The sequence below is a fragment of the Aulonocara sp. 'chitande type north' Nkhata Bay genome, linkage group LG8, assembly GCF_057382095.1.
Source record: "Aulonocara sp. 'chitande type north' Nkhata Bay isolate Kocher_YH1m ecotype deep benthic linkage group LG8, A_spYH_male_GT1.1, whole genome shotgun sequence".
Taxonomy (NCBI): Eukaryota; Metazoa; Chordata; class Actinopteri; order Cichliformes; family Cichlidae; genus Aulonocara; species Aulonocara sp. 'chitande type north' Nkhata Bay.
In genome coordinates, this window is record NC_141351.1 from 22,195,716 (window position 1) to 22,215,335 (window position 19,620).

Here is a 19,620-nt window from a genome sequence, read left to right on the forward strand (position 1 = left end):
CAGTCACTGTTGTTTCCCCATCTTCATTGTTAAGGAAGACTAAAACACAGAAGGGGCGGGTGAAGGGGGCACTCCACCGCTGACCTCCAGACTTTGGTCACCGGGCTCTCTCTTCATGCGGCGGGCACTGAGCCTTCTCGATGCAGAGTGCACGCTCCCAGCCCCTGCTGAGCAACCTCACCACCCCACTCATGCCCTAGAGGTCTCCAGGAAAGGCACCATCACCCCCAAGCCACAGCCATCCGAGACATATAGAAGTGCGGTGCAAATACTGCTACATATACACATTGCATTTATTTAAATGTAATAGTATTTATGCTGATAGGTACATCATGAGCACTGTGTAACAGCTAGTATGAACTACAAGTCTACTGTACATGATTATGGTATAATTAGAAGCATTAACGCAGTGCATAGTTGTGTAATTAATATCAGGAATTCTCAAAATTCTCAATAAAACAGGTCATTCTGAAAGTTGATGAGCTTTCTGACTTGAAAACAGGATTTCCAGGAAATGCTGGCTTCCATATGGCGCCGCATTCTCAATCTGTTGTGAAATCCATCAGGTTATCTATCCAGGCTTGTATATTAATTTTTAATAAGTGTTCACTCACATTCCTATTGTGTTGATTCAAGAATTCCTCGGGTCTGAAATTGTCTGTTTGAATATTCACATGGCAAGAATGTAAAAAAAATGTTTCCTGCACTTTAGTTAGAAGTAAAATAATCCTGATTTTAAAGAAAAAGGGATTCTTAAAAAAAACATGATGTTAAGTAAGATATTTACAGGGATAAGTCGCTTCTGAAGTGCTCGCATCTTTGATGGTAATTCCTCCCGTGATAGCCACCTGACAATGCCTTCAGACGAAACTTTTAACTAGATTATCATCACTACAACTGGGTTTGTTTGATCTCTGCTGGGTTATCTTGTTTGCATTGGTGCTGATCAGTTTCCTTGTATGTGAATCAAATGCGTGGTTACTTCAGGCTAAGTCCATCACAAGCATCCCACCCTCCTCCTTCACTCCCTATCTCCCTCTCTCCACTCCCTCCTCCTCCTCCCCGTCCCACGGCTGCTTGCCCCACAGCCCATCAGAATGACAATGGTATTGATGTAAAATGTGTCGCCTTTGGGCCGCTGAAGCATATAACCCCTGCATGCCTGGCCCAGCTACCGCCACAGTTTATGGCTTTATTGTGTTCCCTTTTATGTCCTCCCCTGTTGGGGAGGGCGGGCAACAATTTAGAAAATTCACTGTATATGTGCCCGTGCGTGTGTTGACATGTGTGTGTGCGCACTGTACGCACATGTATCCGGATCAATTAGTCAGAGCGCAACCCCCCCGAAAAAATCAACGTGTCAACATGTATGTCAGCGTGTGTGAGGCTCCTCCTGGGCAGGAGCCGGGCTACATCGCCTACCTCCAAAACCACTTTGGGGGATCATTTTTTTCCCGATGATCCCGGGATTAAGCAAGTTGAGCAACAACTCAACTCTACCTTTTTCATCTGTCCCTCCCTATCCCTCCCTCTCTCATTTCCCTCCCTCCCTCTCTCTTTTCACTCTTTCCTTTCTTTTTCACATTACCAGGGGGTGGCGTGTGATTGACAGATGGGAACGAATAATAATTTTTTTTTTCGTAACCTAAGGCCATCTTCTGTGATTGGCTTGCCAGCTGACATCTCCAAACCTCATTCTCCCCCTGCTGCCCCCACCACCCCCCCTTTAATATTGGGCCTGTGGATGAGGCATCCTGAGGGAGAAAAAAGTAGAGAGAGAGAGAGAGAAAAATATATCTACCTTAGGGAAGAACCTCAGAGAGAGGGAGGGAAGGAGAGGACGGGTAGGAGCGTGTGTGCATGTGTGTAAGAGACACTTATTCTCTTAACTACTAGGAGACAGACACACTTTCCTGGCCCGACTCAAAGAAGGGGGGAAAAGAGGAGGAAGATTTTTTTTTTTTTGCTTCAATATCATTTTAATTTTCCCCTCATTCAACAATCAAGCTGCCCTAAAGCTTCTCTTCCTGGAAACTCTTCTTCATTGCCTACTGGAAGTTCTATGTATTGATCTACTTACCCTCTCACACACTACAAGGCTTACCTCATGGATTTGTATCTGATTGGATATTTGATGTGTGTGTGGTTGTCCAGCTCACGGGTGCTTGGAGGCTATCCCATCTGGTGGTGAGTACGAATCCACAGTTTCAGCATCAGACCCTATAGCTGCATAAAGAGAGAGAGACTTTTTTTGGTCAAATGATCATTTCTGAGAGGGCAGAATGTGCACTTTCAGTAGACTGCGTGGAAAAATGTTCTCCAGCCCAGTCCAAAGAATCTTAACCTCAAATACTAGTGTAACGGAAAAGGCTTGCCGTTCTTTTCCCCTGCACATTCAGGTCTATTTATCACGTTGGAGTATGTTATGATGCAAAAAAGGGTGAATTTTTAGTTTAAATCATTCAAACGTGGGTGTCTTCTTTTAATTTAAGGGGGATAAAATACTTCAGCGAGTGGTCACCATGCTGATGTCAACAGCAAAAGATGGACTTCGGAGTATTTGCACATAACAGTTAAAGTCATTCATAAATACATAAATTGCGTCTTTCACTCAGGGACAATGACAGGACTGATGCTGCGCATGAAAACTCAACAAAGCCTCAAAAAACAGCCCCCCCTATTTATAAACCATAATTAATTTCTTTTCTGAAATACAACCATGTAATTTTAGGAGTGCCTTAGGAAGTACAACAATAATGGCTTATAAGATCATTGTCATTTTGGTTTTGTTTGTTATTGTGCGTCACTGTTCTACATTCAGGCCGTCGGCCCCCCCAAAAAAACCTGCCGTGAAGTGGATCTAAAAGATTTTTGGGACTGACAAAGTCCCGTACAATTAAAAAAGAAAATATTACAAATTTGCGGTTTACCACGGGGCACAGGCTGCGCTTAAATCGGTACATTTTGGACATTTTACTTCAATTGCAATACAATTCACCCCCACCACTACGGATTTGTGAGGAGACAATATGTTTAGGTGCCGCAGGGTTTTACTCTTTGTTAAATTATCCCAGATCGCTTTTGGCACCAGCAACTGAAATTTAGAGGTTTATCTCATTACAGATTCAGCGACATGCAGCTGACCTCATAGCTCCTGGTCTTCTTTTGTAACATAAAGCTTCTATTTTGGAGATATTTGTGTAGGCGTATGACAAAGCTCTTTTGGCACCCGACACAATACTTGTCAGAGCTACTGCACTTTAGTAGCCCAACTAGCATGTGGTCCCACCGTGGTGCTGTCCAAACCGCGAGCATCTTCTGGTTTCATTTACAGAGCAGGCAGCTGCCAAGCACACAGGCCACAGGGCTGAAGTGTTAATGGCAAAGAGGACTTTACACCCACTCCTGGATTCAGCAAGAACCCTAAGACAACAGTGACAAAGAGCTCGGGATTCTCTCTGTGTGAATTACCTGCAGCTGTTCTGTTCAAGGAGCTTACATGACACTGGTGTAATGTTTGAACCTTAACAGTGCGCGCTACCTTTGATTTGGGTAACAAATTCTGAAGTGTAGGCTAGGGTAGATGTTACTGGAGGCGAAGTTGAGATGAAACAGGTAGCTTCAGGTGACCGGGCAGGTGCTGAGGAACGGGACCCGTCAGTGGCACCATCCCCACGGTATAGAGTATGTCCAAAGGGTGACAAAATGAGCTGGTGCATCAAAAACAAGAGGGTGCCGAGTTTCAGCAAGGGCCCAGGCAGCCTCTTCCTCGCTTCTGTCTCAGGGGCGATGACTTGGCCATAAATTCTCCAGCCAAGGTGGGACGGGTTTGAGTGGAAGAGGAGTTTTTGACTGCTTTATGCCTGGCAGCCGTGCTTTTTTACAAGATGGGGTGTTGAAAACAAAACAGAGCATAAATAACTCGAGTGATATGCAGATATGCGTGGACGAGGATGAGGTGTGGTGGAGAGAAAAGCCATAGCAAACTAATGAGGAGGGTTTGGAGAGACAGAGCAGTAAACTGCCTTCTTGAAATGCAAGAATGTTGGAAAAACAGCGAGTTTGTACATCAGGTTTTGAGAGAAGTCATAAAAGCTCGAAGCTTAGATGTGACCTCACATAATCCACAGGTTCCACAGCGTTTCTATCCAGTTATCTGACAACACCATGCTCTCTGTGTGGTGAAGGAAAAATGAAATAAAGATCTTATTATTAGACTTACTGCCGCGGTTTGTTTTCACCTTTTAACCCAAGAACGATGACATAATATGTTTCTCTTATTAAACGCCAGCTTTGTTAATACTCCTAATCGTAAGTTAGTGTGGCGTAGGATCTCATCTATTTTCAGAACAGCAGCCAGCAGTGTGTTTGTTTTCCTTGCATAAACAGTGATAGCTGTAAGTGAATGATGACAGCCACTCTCAGCGATGAATTACCTCAGCTGAACTGACTCCAGCCATCGAGCACCGGCAGTGATTATCGGTTTTAACTCGGCCACAAGATGTTTAAATCCAATAACTGCTGTTTTCCTGATCCTCTGTTATCATCACCGCTGCTAAATCCACATGAGAAAGCAGAGAAGTTGTACACCTCTTGTCAGTTTTGTCCGTGCTCTTTGTCATTAAAAGATTACTTTAAATTTACATAGCTGCTGTTGTGAGAGGTGAAATCAAATAGAGAACAATGGCAAGGAGAAAGAAAGAGGGGAATGACAGAGAAAGAGATGAAGGAATGACGCAAGAGTCTGTTAAATGTTTTTGAAAATCGTCTTTAATGAGCAGTAAGTGCAACTGCGGGTGACCATTATTAGTTTAACTTCCATTTAGGTGAAGAATTATTGACACAATAAAGCAGAAAAAATAAATCTGCAACATTGACACAAAAAACTAGCACATTCCATTTCCTACAAGTGCCAGATAATACATTTAATGCCCTTTAATTAACATTTGGAGCTCGCTATGGATACATACAACTTCCTGGTTCAATCTGCATTACTTGTGGAAGTTTCGAAAACCACTGGGGCCTCAATAATATCTGTGGCATACCTCTCAAGATCTCCTTCCCGGTTCAACCTGAGCAGCTTAAATGGGGCTCTAGAGTCCATCTCCTGGTCTCAGGAATGTCATTATCTGGCTGTGACACCCCCCCGCAACTCCAAAACCCCTACCGCTGGCAAAGGGGGCCACTTAAATGATCCTTACTACGAGAAAATCCTCCCGTCTGCAAGTCTTGTTTGAAAAGATCAAGGATGTTTAGGTATTATTCTGCAGTTGAAGGTGAAGAAAAGAGCAGGAAAATCCATAAGAATGTAATTCATAAGAAACTTTCGGGTTCCATTATGAACGGCTGAAGGCTGCCATAGGGCCAGGGTCAAAGGCAATTTAGGGCTAAAGCTTAAGAGAAATGTCTCAGCAGAAATTGACGTCCACAGGGATACTGGGTACAAAACAATAATACATTTCTAAAAAAAAAAAAAAAAAAAAAGTATGATTATGTAACAAATGTTAAGATTCCCTTTATCCTAAAGCATCTGTAATATGACTAAATATGCATTGAAGGGACCCATTATGCTCACTTCCAGCTACGCAGAGTTATTCTTGGACGTACGCTGGGCCTCAGTGGAGCCTCATGGTTCACACACTGTCTTTTAAAAACAAGCCATTTAAGCCTATTTCCTTCTGATTGGCCGTCCCTCATAAGCAGAAGGTGTCACATGAGCATTAACGTTTCTGTTTTTTCTTGCAGCCAGCAATTTTTTTTTCTTCTAGCAGATGAAAAAAATTGTATGTTTGCAACCGTGTTTCAAAGATGAGGTTTTGAAACTGACTGAAAAATTTGACTTGATGAAACTTGATTCAGTCACTCACTAAAAGATTTGCTGCCCTTATTTTCTGATCCATTACTTTACTTCACCCAGCGCAACAAGACTGTGGGATGACACTATCAAGGCAAAACCGAGCAAGGTAAGAGGTTCAAAGGAGTGTGGAGTTTCAAAGCAGCGACGGCGAGTCCTAATCTTCTCCCACCACCAAAGGACATGGGATGTGCTCTTGTAGGAAATGACAAAGTCCCCCTGGTGCATGGCTATCAGCTGCTTTAAACCACAGGGCAGCACAGTTACTCAAAGGGAAAACAGCAACGGCCAGGGGCGAAGAGATCATTAGAGGACACGTGTGGAGGCGCACATGCACACATTATTTAAAGTCTTCATTACCTGGCTGATCTCACCTCTGTGGCTTGTTACAGAGGTCAATTATTAGTGGCAAGCAATTTCTTTGACAGACAGGGTCAGTGACAAAGATGTGCCGATCACACCTGTGCAGCCTGTGTTCAGTTAAAGCCCTCAGGTCACTGACCAGGTCAGCCGAACGCCTGGCAGATGCAGCGAGAAAAGGAGGAGGCTATCATTCAAAAATAGAAGGGGTCTCATTTCAAATAGAAGATCTTTTTACTTTGCAACCACAAAATTTAAAAATTTCTCCAAACAACAACAACAAAAGATCGAGTAAATCACGCAGGAATGTTTCATTGAAAGATTTTCAGAACCAAAAGCTTTCTGTTTTCCTTTTGTTGCCAGAATTTTACTAATCAGTCACATTTGAACATTCTCTGGTTGCATGCAGATACACAGCAAAAAAACCATCTGATATTTTCTGACAATAATTCAGTTTATTATTAGTATTTTTTATTATATTTTTTTTATTTGCTATTAAGATTTTCTGACCACAACAACAGCCCTGAAAAATTAAACACTGCCAGAGAGGTTAAGCCACCAGACCAGCCAATGAGTTGCCAGACTGACACACGTGTAGAGGAGAGAAAAGTTGCATAAAGATTGCATGGTCTTGCAACAGCAGGTCCAAAGAAATGGGCAGTGTCTCAGACTGCAGCAGCAGCTCTGAGTGAAGTGTGTGTGAACCGGCGGGCTTTCTTAACCGTGTTTTATTTAATTAAAGCCATTAATTTTTTAAAATTACTTTTAAAGACAATTTGTGGTGTCTGAAATGACCACAATGAAATTCCTGAAATACAGTAAGAGATTTGCAACAGTTCAGTGTGAGTTATGATTTGCATGAGATGCATTGCCGCTGACAATTCGAGCAGGAGTGCCAACAAGCTGCCTTTCATGAAGAGAAGCTGGGGACAATGCGCTGTTTGAGTTGCGGTTCATTCAAACACTCCCTCAGGACTCAAATAAGCTCTGTCCTCTCAAGACAACAGCTCAGACTCTGTTGTGTCCACCTACCAGCAGAGAAAGATGCCAAGTTCCCGCTCTGACATTCATTTATCAGTGCCTTATACTCCCCAGAGCACTTCAGTGCAGAGCTATTGCTGCTCTCATTCTCTTCCTGACAGGGAGGTTCACAAGTTTACACCATGTTCAGTTTCCCTCTGCACGTCTCCATACTTGTGACTGCAGGGGCTCCTTGTCCTAACTCCGCATGCTCCGCAGCAGTCTGCAGAGAGAACTTGGAGAGGAGGGGAGGCAGAAGGAGGTAGAAAGACAGAACAGGTTTGAACATTTTTCAGGGGTCCTGTCATTTTTTATCTGATCAGCCAGGAGCTGTTGGACTACAAATCAAAAGTGTGCCGAAGAAAAAGAGAAGACAACAAAACACAGATAGCAGCTTTGCATTCCAGCCTCCACCAGGAAAAGTCCCATCCTCGGGCAAAGCCGGCAACTTTCCTTGGCCCACTTACTCTCTTTCGAGTGTCTTTATCTCTCTGTGGATTCTGTCGGGGGGATTCATAGATGAGATACCGACGGCAGTGTTTTTGGCGCACGGTGCCGCCTGCTTTTGCTACGGCCTCGTTTAGCAATGTGACATCCTCCAGGCAAATCTCCCAAGCTGAGCCGCAGCATCAACATATAGCGGCAGATTAGAGTTTAATGCAAACAACAGTCTTGCAGTTTGTTACTGCAGAGGAGCGTCGCTCTCACAGAAGAAGTGACACAACACACATGGGACTCAATGCTTCAGGCACAGACCCAGCATACGCTAACAAAACAACTATAATATCTATAAAGTTCCTCTATGCGAAATAAGTTAACTTATTCAGACACGGCTAAGAACAATTGGAACACATCAGGGCTGGTTTTAGAGTGAAATATTAGGGTGCACTGATAACAATAACAGGTGGATGTAGATGTAGCCCAAAAGCTGAGAAAGAGGACCAGAAAGCCATATGTTGCAACTCAAAGCCAGTGTTATGAACTCAGATGTTAAAGAAACATTTGATGGAGAAAAGCCACTGCAGCCCTGAACTGTACTAGCATGTCAGCGAGGTGCATATGAGAACAAATGTCTAACTTTCCAGCTCCCTAATATGAAGTCCATGTGAAATCAGCTTGCATCGACGTGCAAAAAGCATAGCTAATAATGTGGGACATCCACTGGTAGAGAGTGGGTGTCTTCTGCTACATACTGCACCCTTTTTTCTGGCCTAATCCTCAACCGTAACTCATACCCACCATAAAAGCAACGTGGTTAGGGAAATGTTACCTCGAGCTGAGCGTTTTTGCCCTCAACATGTTGGTGTTTTGAGACCAAATGTGAAAAGCAGGGGTGGATCTGAGCGTGAAATAGAAGCATCACACGCTCACTGGCTAATGACGAGTAATTTACAATATGTTACCCAGTGAGCATGATCGTTCCTTTCTGTCTCCAACAATGACAATGATTTGCAAAATAAACTTCATGTTGTCTTTGATATACCCTCAAGTTAGCGATGGAGCCCATAAAGTGAAGAGGAAAATCTTTACTGAGGTCACGGAGAAAGGGCACTGAGGGCAGCTTTCCCATAGACTTATGTAGTCTTTGACAACCAAAGGAGTCGCCTCCTGCTGGCCATTAAAAGGAATGCAATTGACTCACAGTAGCAACATCCATCTTTTATGCTATCTAGGCATAAGCCAAACAGAACTTTACTGGAACCGTGAACACAAAAGAAGCAAATTATATAAAAGATATACCAGCAATAGTCTCCTAATATTGTCTTAAGATTAAGGGTTCGAGTGTTAAATTCGGATCTGCCTACTATAGAGATCTCATGAAGACAGGAGGAATGTTCCCACACCACTCCACTATCCAATGATTGTGTGTAGTTTTGTTAGACATGCTAACTTTACATATGGATTTTAAACTGGACCTTTATTTTTGGTTATTTTCTAACTGATGGCTTAGGATGTTTGTTCTATTTGGACGTTACCATTTAACCTCACTACACCTAACACATTGTATTGGTTTGACGTCTGGTAATTGGGGGTTAGTAAACAGCCTCTAGGTGCATTCAGATCACCTTCAGGTGTTAATTGTGCCTTACATATTAATGGACACCGATAAAGCAAGAGGAAAAGATATATTTTAAGACAACAAATAGTCCCATAAACCAGTGGTTATTACTGGCCTGGGTACCTATTATCAATTCTCACTAAGAGCACAAATATTGGATTTCTATAGATTCTAATAAAGTTTGAAGAAAGCATCAGATCTGTTTGTAAATGACAAATCTTTCATCTGTAGCATCTTTAGTATACCACTGTTGTAGGTATACTAAAGATTTGCATATTGCACTTTCCTAGTTTACTGCCCAAGAGGAGAACAATTTGATTAGTTGGAATAATTTACAGAGTCAAACATAAAAACTCAAACATACTTGCAGGCCTCTATAATTAAAGAAGACAAATGCACCATTAGTTCTACCTGCTCTCTGACATCTTACACGACATTTACAAATATGTTTAATGCAAATTTAGCATTTCATCTGTTGCCATGTACTGTAAATAAAGATTGTGTTGGAATTAGAAACCAATAAAATCATTACCAGCATATATACAAGCACAGCCACGGTTAGCATACTAACTAACTAGACTTACAAACTATAGCTGCAATTGTTACTTTCCACATTTTACAAGCAAAACATATAATAAACATAAAATACACTAGCCTGTAATCATCAATCAGCTTTAAACATTGATCAACAATGTAAAATTACAACATGCTTGGGTCATTGTACTTCTAGTACTAATCAGTTAAAGTTTTAGTTTTTCAGCTTTAGCAAAACAGCAAAATGTGACTGAGCGTGTAGTTAACTAGCACACCAACAATAGGCCAACACATGGTAGAGATCGCTAAGAAAACCCAACTTGTTGTTAAAATAACGCTTCACTGTGGCTATAAGCCAAAAGCAGAACAATTAAAGGTGTAGTATACGATACTGTAATGCTTTTACTTTAAAAGTAGGATGACTATACACAGAGCTATCTGTTAGCTTAAAGCTAAAAACATATAAGCTAGATGAAACAGCTTGGTTAATTTCCTCTGTTCAGGTTGTGTCAAATAGTTATAATTAATAAATATAAGTACAAAAAAGAGTTTTTTCTTCAGTATGCTTCTAGTCAAGACAAAGCACATCTTTTTACACCATATGTAAATAAATAAATAATAAAAATAAATAAACAATTTTGCTTAATTACTGAGAAACACAAAATCTGGGATTAGCTCTTCCTGACAAATTTACAGAAAATATTTAAAACACAATAAACAAACATACAGATTAATATGAGTGACACTATTATTGCTGAGTGATAACATTAGTAGCCCTGATGTTAACATAATGAACACAAAGAATAATATTTTGATGATTACACAAAGTGACAGTGTAGCAATCTGTGCCAAATTTGACAGATAAACTTCAATAGTTATGAAATTTGAATTTCAGCTCTTCTGTATGACCTCTGTTGGTGCATGCTCTTGTAAAGTCATGCTGTCTTTTACTGTCTAGAATTATCACACCAATGTAACAAGTCTTCAAACAGCGTAAGGTGCCCGCGGCAGGTTTGTCCACACTAATCTGTAAATTTGTGTATTTCAACACTGGTAAAGTCTGACAAGCCATTTTGAAGTCACATTTGATTACACCTTCATATCCCTGTGGGCACTCACCTATAATGACCCTCTATTTGCTTAACGAGGCAAACAGGCTGGAGAGCAACACTCCCGAGCTGCTTAGATTTGTGCTTATCGGCCCTGGTCATGAACTTCTGTGGACACATCGTGCTAACGGCAATGAGGTCAAATGTCATGTTGTTTTCAACAAGTTCAGAAGGTCACCTGGTACGTTTCGTGTCCCTGGATATAGGCAGCTGTCACACACTGAACCCTGTAACGCAGACCTCCCACGACACAGCACATGAGTCGACTCTTCTATTCAGGTTGAGCTTGCTCAGAAACAAAACAAGAACTAAAATGTGCAATAAAGACATGCCTTGCACCTAAATTTCCTCCCCAAGCAGCAGAGACTGCAGTAGTGACTTTATTGCACTGGGAGTGGCTGAGCCAAAAGTTTTTGTTGACAGTGTTATAGTCTTGATTGCGTGAATTCCCATTTCTCAGCAAGGTGTGTGGTGGAATCCCTTTGTTTCCTTTGCTTCATTTCTGTGGTTTCCAGTGGCCCATCATACTTTCACATCAGTCCGGTTTAGATACTGAGAAAACCCCCAACCAAGCTGTAAACCCCCAGGCCAGAAGAGGCCCCACACGGATGTGCCCGGGCATGCACCTGCCAAGCCCTGCCGTTTGCTGCTGCTCTTCTGCTCGTCTCATCCCCTGCAGCAGATTCCCCCGGCATTCTGCCTCTCTGGAGGTCTCTGCGTCTGCTGCTCCCTCACTCGGTTGAGACACGTTGCGCGTAGCTTCCGAGAAGTGAGGCAAAGCAGGCAGGATCAGCAGTGCACACATGCGGTCTCTGTGCATGCATCTTCGTGTGTGTCTGTTTGCACAATGAGTCTTGTAACTCTCATTAACACCTAGCCAATAACGTATCCCTTTCATCTTATCTATCCATAAGGATCAAGCGAGGCACATGCTTTGCAAACAAAGACAAATAGCGTGGCAGATCCACAGCCTGTTGTTTAAACACGCTATGACCACCACAAAGTCCCATGTGGTTAGCTAATTGATTCCATCAGAAATCCTGCCCACCACAGCAAACAGATTCATCCTTTTGAATGGCACAGTGGTCTGATTCATAAATATCTGACTTGAGCAAGAGAGATTTGTCTTTGAGGTAGCTCATTGATGTTGTTGGGGAGCATGTGACACCAGCATTCATCTAGTGGCTCATCATCCTCTCTGGTCTATCCCATGACTGAGAGATTAATGGGCAGCAACCCATCTAGCAGACAGTGTAATTAAGGTCCTTAGTCACTCAGTCACCAGACGGAGTGAAGTCAGCAACACTTGAACTCTGATGTTGGTGGGATTGAGACTGGCAGATGAGATAATGTGGCTACATTCGCTTGGGTAAACTCAAGACAAGAACATGAATGGAGATTGATGAGCACTATCAAATTACTAGCTCCGCATGGGAACATGAAATCGGAGAAAATGGCATGTTAACTTTGAGTTATTAATAGACAGCAAGCGTATTTTTCCTTGTGCGTAGCAGCATTCGATAATTTTTGAGTATCAGATCAAGTTTTGTTATGAGCTTCCACGTGAAACATAAGAATTGTTTATTGTGTATCTGTGTCAGTCACAAACCTCACAGCAGCAACACAATTGGCTCAGCTGATTATGGGATGATCAAATTACATTAGGTCGTCTGTAAAAGCAAAACAGTTTCATGTGCCAGAATGCTACCTCCGCTAGTAACTCTTAATACCTGGCAAAATATTAATCTAAGGCTACCAATGCTTAGATGAAAAACAGTATAAAGAAGGAAGATGTGGGTGCAGGGGGTTTGGTGGGAGCGTCATGTAGAAGTGCACATGAGTATCTAAGAGCCGATTTTTTTTTCTTCCCAACTTCAATGGCTTCACTTGTGTGTTCGGGTGGGGCACTGCACTGCACTCATCTGTCAGAGTCAGTGCCTGCTATGATTGGGTTGCGCCCTGCGGGTGTCCTGAGGTCATCCCGAGTGGCGCTCTGATCTGATCGGCATCAATTGTTCCCGCGTGATCCTCTAAGGGCCCCCAGCGCCACGTTGTCCAGTCAGACTCGCTAAGTGCTGCAGAGTCTGCAGACTCCTGTGAACTGCCAGCACATCTTTACACCTCTTACCCTGTACACACTCAAATCACATGCATACATTGCAAAACAATTAGCAGCTGGGCAAGCTTGTATTCAAACACATATTTTTCATGGGGTGATAAAGGCTATGCATAGAAATAAATAAACAAGAAATATAAATCTGGCATCTAAGAGAGCTTCTGGAAGAAAATTTTGTTTGAGCTTGTCAACATGAAAAGCGTGTTAAAACATGGGCATGACACACACGTCTTCTCTCTGTCTTTTATTTCAAGAGAAATAGAAAGCAATTAAAATTAATTACCTGAGTGAAACTATAATGGTTTCTGGCAACACATGCTGAGCTCGACTGTTTGGCAGTGATTAATCCCTGCTTAGACACATCTGCACGAGTCCTCTGGTGAGGCGCATCGCCTCAGACGTGCCATCTTCGTGCATCACCATCAGTGTTCTTAACGCATCACCTCCAGAGGACAACCGCAAATTAATGACGGTACTGCAAGGGCAGGTGTTTTCATATATTCAAAATCACACGAGGGGGCTTTTCCCCAAACTAAACAGACAGGTTCTTGTGTGTGTTATCAGTTAGATCAGCAGATCTGTGCAAGCTAACAAGTGGAAACACTTTGAGAAGTCAGTACTAATAGCTTGTATCCCTGCCCTGAAGTGGGCTTATTATTAGCAAAATAAAGAGGAGCTCTTAGTATAAACAATATAAATCAATAAAACACTCAGGTATGAATCATTGTACTCTCTCAGGGCTACATTTATAGTGTAATGGGAGATTAATGAATACAGAAGCAGTCTCCACTCACAGAGCAGGTTGCCTTTCAGTGAGGCCTCCCTGGCAGGTTACCACTCTTGCTATTGTGGAACTGAGTTCACAGAGGGCACAGAAGATGTGAGGGAAGCACAGGGAAGGGCTTTTGAAAGAATACCAAACTAATGTGAGAAATGTACAGGTTAGTTTTATTTATTTTTTGCTTATAAAACCTACAATAAAAATGTCAAAGTTCCTAAAAGTCAGATAGCAGTACCAAATTTATTCAATGGGTACAATTATTTAGGCACTTTTGCTGAATATGTCTTGAGGTTTGATGCAAATCCTCAGGAAAAAATAATAAATAAGTGTTTTTTGCACTTGTGTGTTTAACACAGAGGTGCTGATCTCACTTAACGATGCTTTCCCTCTCTCTGTGACACAGGTCCCTGGCACTGGGGCAGCAGTACTCATCTTTGGGCTCCCAACCAATCCTGTGTGGCTCTATCCCCGGCCTCGTACCGAAACAGCTGCGTTTCTGTCGCAACTACATTGAGATTATGCCCAGTGTCGCTGAAGGAGTCAAGCTGGGGATCCAAGAGTGCCAGCACCAGTTTAGGGGTCGCCGATGGAACTGCACCACCATCAAGGACAACCTGGCCATTTTCGGCCCTGTTCTAGATAAAGGTAGGACTTTTTTTTAGGTTGCTATATCTTTCATGCTGATTTTTGTACTGACATACAGGCTTACTGAGTAAAAAAAAATGATCTAGAGGGATCTAAATAATCTCTTCCAAACAACACCCAACTTTAAAATGCAGTCTTTGAAGGTAAGGCTACTGCAAGCTGTTACAAAACTGGTGTTTAACACTTTCCACCCTAAGGCTCAGCACTGCCTGAGCTGCCTGGGCTTTTGCTGACAAACGACTAACTAGGGCAATTACAATAATATCCACCTTTCCTGGCTGCACTGAGAAATGAGTGCAGGTACAAGCACTGACACATTAGTCATCTTTATCTTCTATATTGCATTTATCTTCAAACTCATGGGCTTTTTTTTTTGGTTTTTCCCAACCTTGTTTACACACTCGTACATGAAAGAAGGTCAGTGTGGTAAATCTCTCAACAAAACCTGACAGCTGATGTACTGGAGGCATCCATCAGGTGCTGTACACGCAGAATGCTAAGTGTAAACTATCCCTACACTTATCTGCGTCAATTAGGCAGTCCCACCAGACCTGACAGTGGGAAACAAGGCACACAGGTGTCCTGCTTAAGGCCTTCCAGTCCCTAATTATAAAGGCAGACGTTTGTGTGTTGCGTGTGAGGTTGCTGATTGGAAATGAATTAGCCTGTGTGTCAGAGGCGAAGGAATCTGGGCAGAAATGGGCAGTGTGAGCAGTCCAAGCTCCTCAGTCAAATAAAAGGGAGAGGGGAGGCCAAATGAGATTACAGGCAATAGAAAAGGGCCGGGGGGCTCCGCTCAACCCCTACTGTGCATGAAGGCCAGTGCGCGCCTCACACAGTCCAGCTCCCACGGACACCCCATTCACACGCCCTTTTGACTCTGTCATGAAAACAGGCTGAAAGGGGATCTCTCCCAACCTAGCCCGAGTGTGCACAGTGGGATAGGGAAGGATAGGATGGAGGGAAGGAGGTAAGGATGTAAGGATGAAGAGTGTGCCACTTTGGGAGTGATTAATGGAGAAGCTCATGCTAGGGAAGCAAGAGCTACCAACCAGTACCCTGGCCACCTTAAGCTGTGGGTTGGCTGCCGTGGTGCTGTTGGTGGATGCCTGGAGGAAGTGGGGGGTTGAGGTGCTGCAGTGGGTGGTGGTGTATGGGATTTCGGATCAGGGTGTTGGCGGAGGGGTGGCTGGTGGGAGAGGAGGGGGACTTGGGGAGTTTAGGGAATGCCAGCTCCGGGCAGAGCTGGGCTGTGGGGGCGTGAGTCGCTGGACCCTTTGTGTGGATAATACGGTGTGACACAAGGGAAACAAAGGCGGATTGATGGGCCCAGCAGGTAGCAGGAGCAGCGCTAGCCTTGGCTAACAGCCAGAGCTCCAGGGGCCCGGGGCTCACAGGCCCCTGTTTTGGAGGGCCCACTTAGGCTTGCCAGGGCAAGTAGGGATGCCCAACATGAGGACAGTATGTCATCCAGTGTCGTTCATTGGACATTTAGATGAAAACCTCTTTTCATTAGGGATAAACAATAAACATGAAATGTGTAGACAAACAGTTTCTTATTGTTTCAGTTTTACAAAAGATATCAAAAATAATTAACAAACATAGTTTTGATTAACGTTATTTCACTGTCTGTATTTCTCAAGATTTTCTCAAAAGCAGCCAACATAAAAAAAAAGGGTTTTGGTTTTGGGACACTGACTGCAGTCAAATTGTGGGTGGGGAAAATATGGCTAGCTTCCAGACAAACATTTGTAAACTTTGTCTGTGGCTTGTTAAGTGGTCTCCTTGAGTTTTTGGCAGTGGATCCATCAAAGAATTTCTAGCTCTAGTTGCCAGTGTGGTCAGCAAAATAGGAGCTTAATTCTCCAGTCGTGTTCATACAAATTTCAAAACTCAAGTCGTGCAATTCCGTAGATCAGATATTCCAGCTGTTGAAAGCCTGAAGGTCTGTTCTGTATAACTATCATAGAGGGGAAAAAGCTGGGATGCTAGGTAAAATGTAAATAAAAATGTTGCACAATGATTTCTAATTCTATTGATTAATGGTGTTAAAGCAATATGGTTCAGATTTTTTAAGAGAGAAATCTCTTTATTTTGGATCCAAAACTAGAAACATGCTTAAAAAAAAGGTGGGACAAGGACTATAAAATACTATAACGATTCTAATAACCCAGAGGCAACATTGGAAATGTTCCTGATGTTGCCAACTTGTTTGTGCCTGAGTTCATTTAAGATTTATGCAAACTGGAAAACTGTCCCCGTGTTCGGGCCATCAGAAATGTTTTATTCCTTTTGAAAATTATGGGAAAATCATGGCCTCCAGGGTAAAGTGAAGAACATCCAACATTATTAGTACACAGTTCAAAGGTTAGCATCCATAATGATGCAGTGAGGCGTCGGTGCACATAGAATAGGTAGCTTGGAGATCTGTAAGGGCACCATTAATGCTGAATACAGGTGCTTCTGTTCAGCCAACACTTGGGGAACACCCTTTTTAGCACTTTCTGGGGATATTGCAGCATCATAGCTCCACAGTAAGAGAGTCTTGGTGCAGGGAGAAATCATTTGGTGTCATATGAAATGGCAACTGAGCAGAACTGTCTTACCGCATCTTATATCAGTTGCAGAGAAGTAGCTGTAAGTAATCTGGGCGCTACCTATAAACAATATATACGCGGCGTTTTTTCCTGAATAGTTTCGCCAGGATTACTGTCTAAGGACAGCGCTAGCAAGAAGAAAAAACAGCCCGTTCGTGTTGGTGGAAAAATGTACCATGTTGACCAATAAAAAAAATGATATGACAACATGACATTTGGTTGTTTAGGAAGAGGGGGAAGTTTTAGGAGTGAGCGAGTTTTGAGATGTGAGAGATTTGTGACGTTTAGCATGTTTGGAGTGTGTAGTTAATGTGTTGTCTTGTGTAGTTAGCGTGTAGTGTTGTGGATAGTTTTGTGTTGTGTGTCAGAACAATGAGGCGACTGCTGTCTCCAGGTAGAAACAGGAGTGATACACCTGCTGCTGTCAGACCTGCAGGTATCAGGCTGTGATGTTCTCCTTTATAGTGGACAGAAATTATTTTTTTGGTGGCACAAATAATTTTTGTGGCATGTTATTGAGCAGAACAGCTGATTGTTCTGTAAATAGTTTGAAATGGTTATTTAAAAAAGGGGTAAGAGGTAAATAGCTGCAAATAACTTTGTTGTTTGCAAAACTTGTGAATATTTTAAAATTGACAATTTATATTTGCATTTAAAGTTATGAAATATGATTCATTAAATATGTTTGTGGTTGTTACAGTAAAAAATGTAACTTTTTCTACTCAGATTTTATGTTTTTTGTCTGATTTTAGATCAATTGTGTTAATACAGTATGCCAAAATGAAAACATAACTGTAAATTCAGACACGTGAGGTTGTGCTGAAAACAATGATACCAAACAAGGCAAAGGAAATCGTTTTTAAAGGTGAAATGTAGAGTTCAAATCAAATAATTAATTACTTTTAGAATCTTGTAACTCAGTTACCTTTTTGAAGCAGTAACTAGTAACTACAATTAATTACTTTTTCAAAGTAACTTGCCCAACACTGCTGGTATCAAACTTTAAAAAATGTCTTTTTATTTAAATGTAGGTTAAGCGCTCTGAAATCATTGGATCTGTTTGTGTTTTCATTTAACAAAGCCCCTCACCTTTTTTTGGAATCGAAGTCACAGGACACCAATAGTGTGTGTTTTTCTATATCTGGTGGAGTGTAATGGGTGAGCCACAGTAAGTGTGCTGTGATTGTGAAACAATGGTGTCTGGTTACATAATAAGCTGTTGTCTTCAAAGACAGCGTAACTCCATCCGTCAGAGTGAAGAAGAAACAGCCTGACACACTGCTAGGTTTCACCAGAAGGCCTTAGGCTGTAAACAGGAATGGGTGGGGGGTAACAACATTCCTGAAACACTATCCAGATGCAAAGCAGCACACCTCAGGGATGACAGGGGGTCACTTAGATCCCACTGAGCGTTAGACTACAATAGGCTGATGTCACTGCAGGGACTCTGCTGTTAGGTTCCTTGGTGGTTCTTCCACGTCACTGATGATGATCAGAACTGTGTAAACATAGTTAAACATTGTTTATATTATATTGTATATAGGAGATGTTAAGGAGTTCTTCTATAGGCTTCTTGCTTTATTACAGTGGCAAATACCTGTCCATTAATGTGCCTTCTCAAAGATGAAATGTTGTGTTAAAAGGTTAGCGCCTGAAGGTATCCCTTTCAATACATCTGTCTGGATGTTGGCAGTAGTAAAGATCACCTTGTCTACGTTTACCATAAGATTGACACACTTCCTTTCCTTCTCCTTTTCTCTGTCTTTCTGTCTGTCTTCGTCCGTCTCTTTCAGCAACCAGAGAGTCAGCATTCGTCCATGCTATAGCTTCAGCGGGCGTTGCATTTGCAGTGACACGCTCATGTGCCGAGGGCACGTCGACCATGTGTGGGTGCGACTCCCACCACAAGGGCCCTCCAGGGGAGGGCTGGAAGTGGGGTGGCTGCAGCGAGGATGCAGAGTTTGGGGTGCTGGTGTCCAGGGAGTTTGCGGACGCCAGAGAAAACCGTCCAGACGCTCGCTCAGCAATGAATCGGCACAACAACGAGGCGGGACGCACGGTAAACACATTTACTATTAGGAACCTGCAGAGCTGCACTGTTATTTTTCTACTTTTCACATGGAAAATAACATTAACCAGCCAAAAATATGTGGGTACTACAATATAATATCCATATGAAAACCTTTAAAACCACAGATATTAACCTGCTACTGTAAGAGCTCCCACTCATCTCAGAAGAGTTTGCCCCAGTTTTTAGAACCTGGCTTTCACCCAGTCACAACAACAAAGTAAGGTTCAACACTGACACTGCGGGAAAAGTTCAAAGTCGTTGCACAACTTAAACCCAAAGATCACTTGGAAATAAGAGTTAGAGAGCATAAAAAACAAAGATAGAACAGGTAATCAAAGTCAATATTTCTTTTTTAAACTTTCAGTTCAATTAAGTTTATTTGTATCGTATAAAATCACAACAATATTTGCCTCAAGGTGCTTTAGATTGTAAGGTAAAGACCCTATGATAACATCGAGAAAAACCAAATATTCA

General features: G+C 42.4%; 1 protein-coding gene across 4 annotated transcripts in view; it reads left to right on the plus strand.

Moving 5' to 3' along the window:
• The window catches only part of wnt3 (wingless-type MMTV integration site family, member 3), a 74,339-nt gene that overhangs the window by 49,955 nt on the left and 4,764 nt on the right, over positions 1-19,620 (plus strand). For 2 of the 4 annotated variants that reach the window (XM_086304294.1, XM_086304291.1), the window contains exons 1-3: positions 1,753-2,187; positions 14,237-14,478; positions 18,869-19,134. In XM_086304294.1, coding sequence (XP_086160420.1) covers positions 2,108-2,187; positions 14,237-14,478; positions 18,869-19,134 — 588 coding nt within the window. In that variant the 5' untranslated portion in view covers positions 1,753-2,107. Of the gene's footprint in view, positions 1-1,752; positions 2,188-14,236; positions 14,479-18,868; positions 19,135-19,620 lie in introns of those variants that run through there. The other 2 variants (XM_086304293.1, XM_086304292.1) reach the window with 1 other exon arrangement.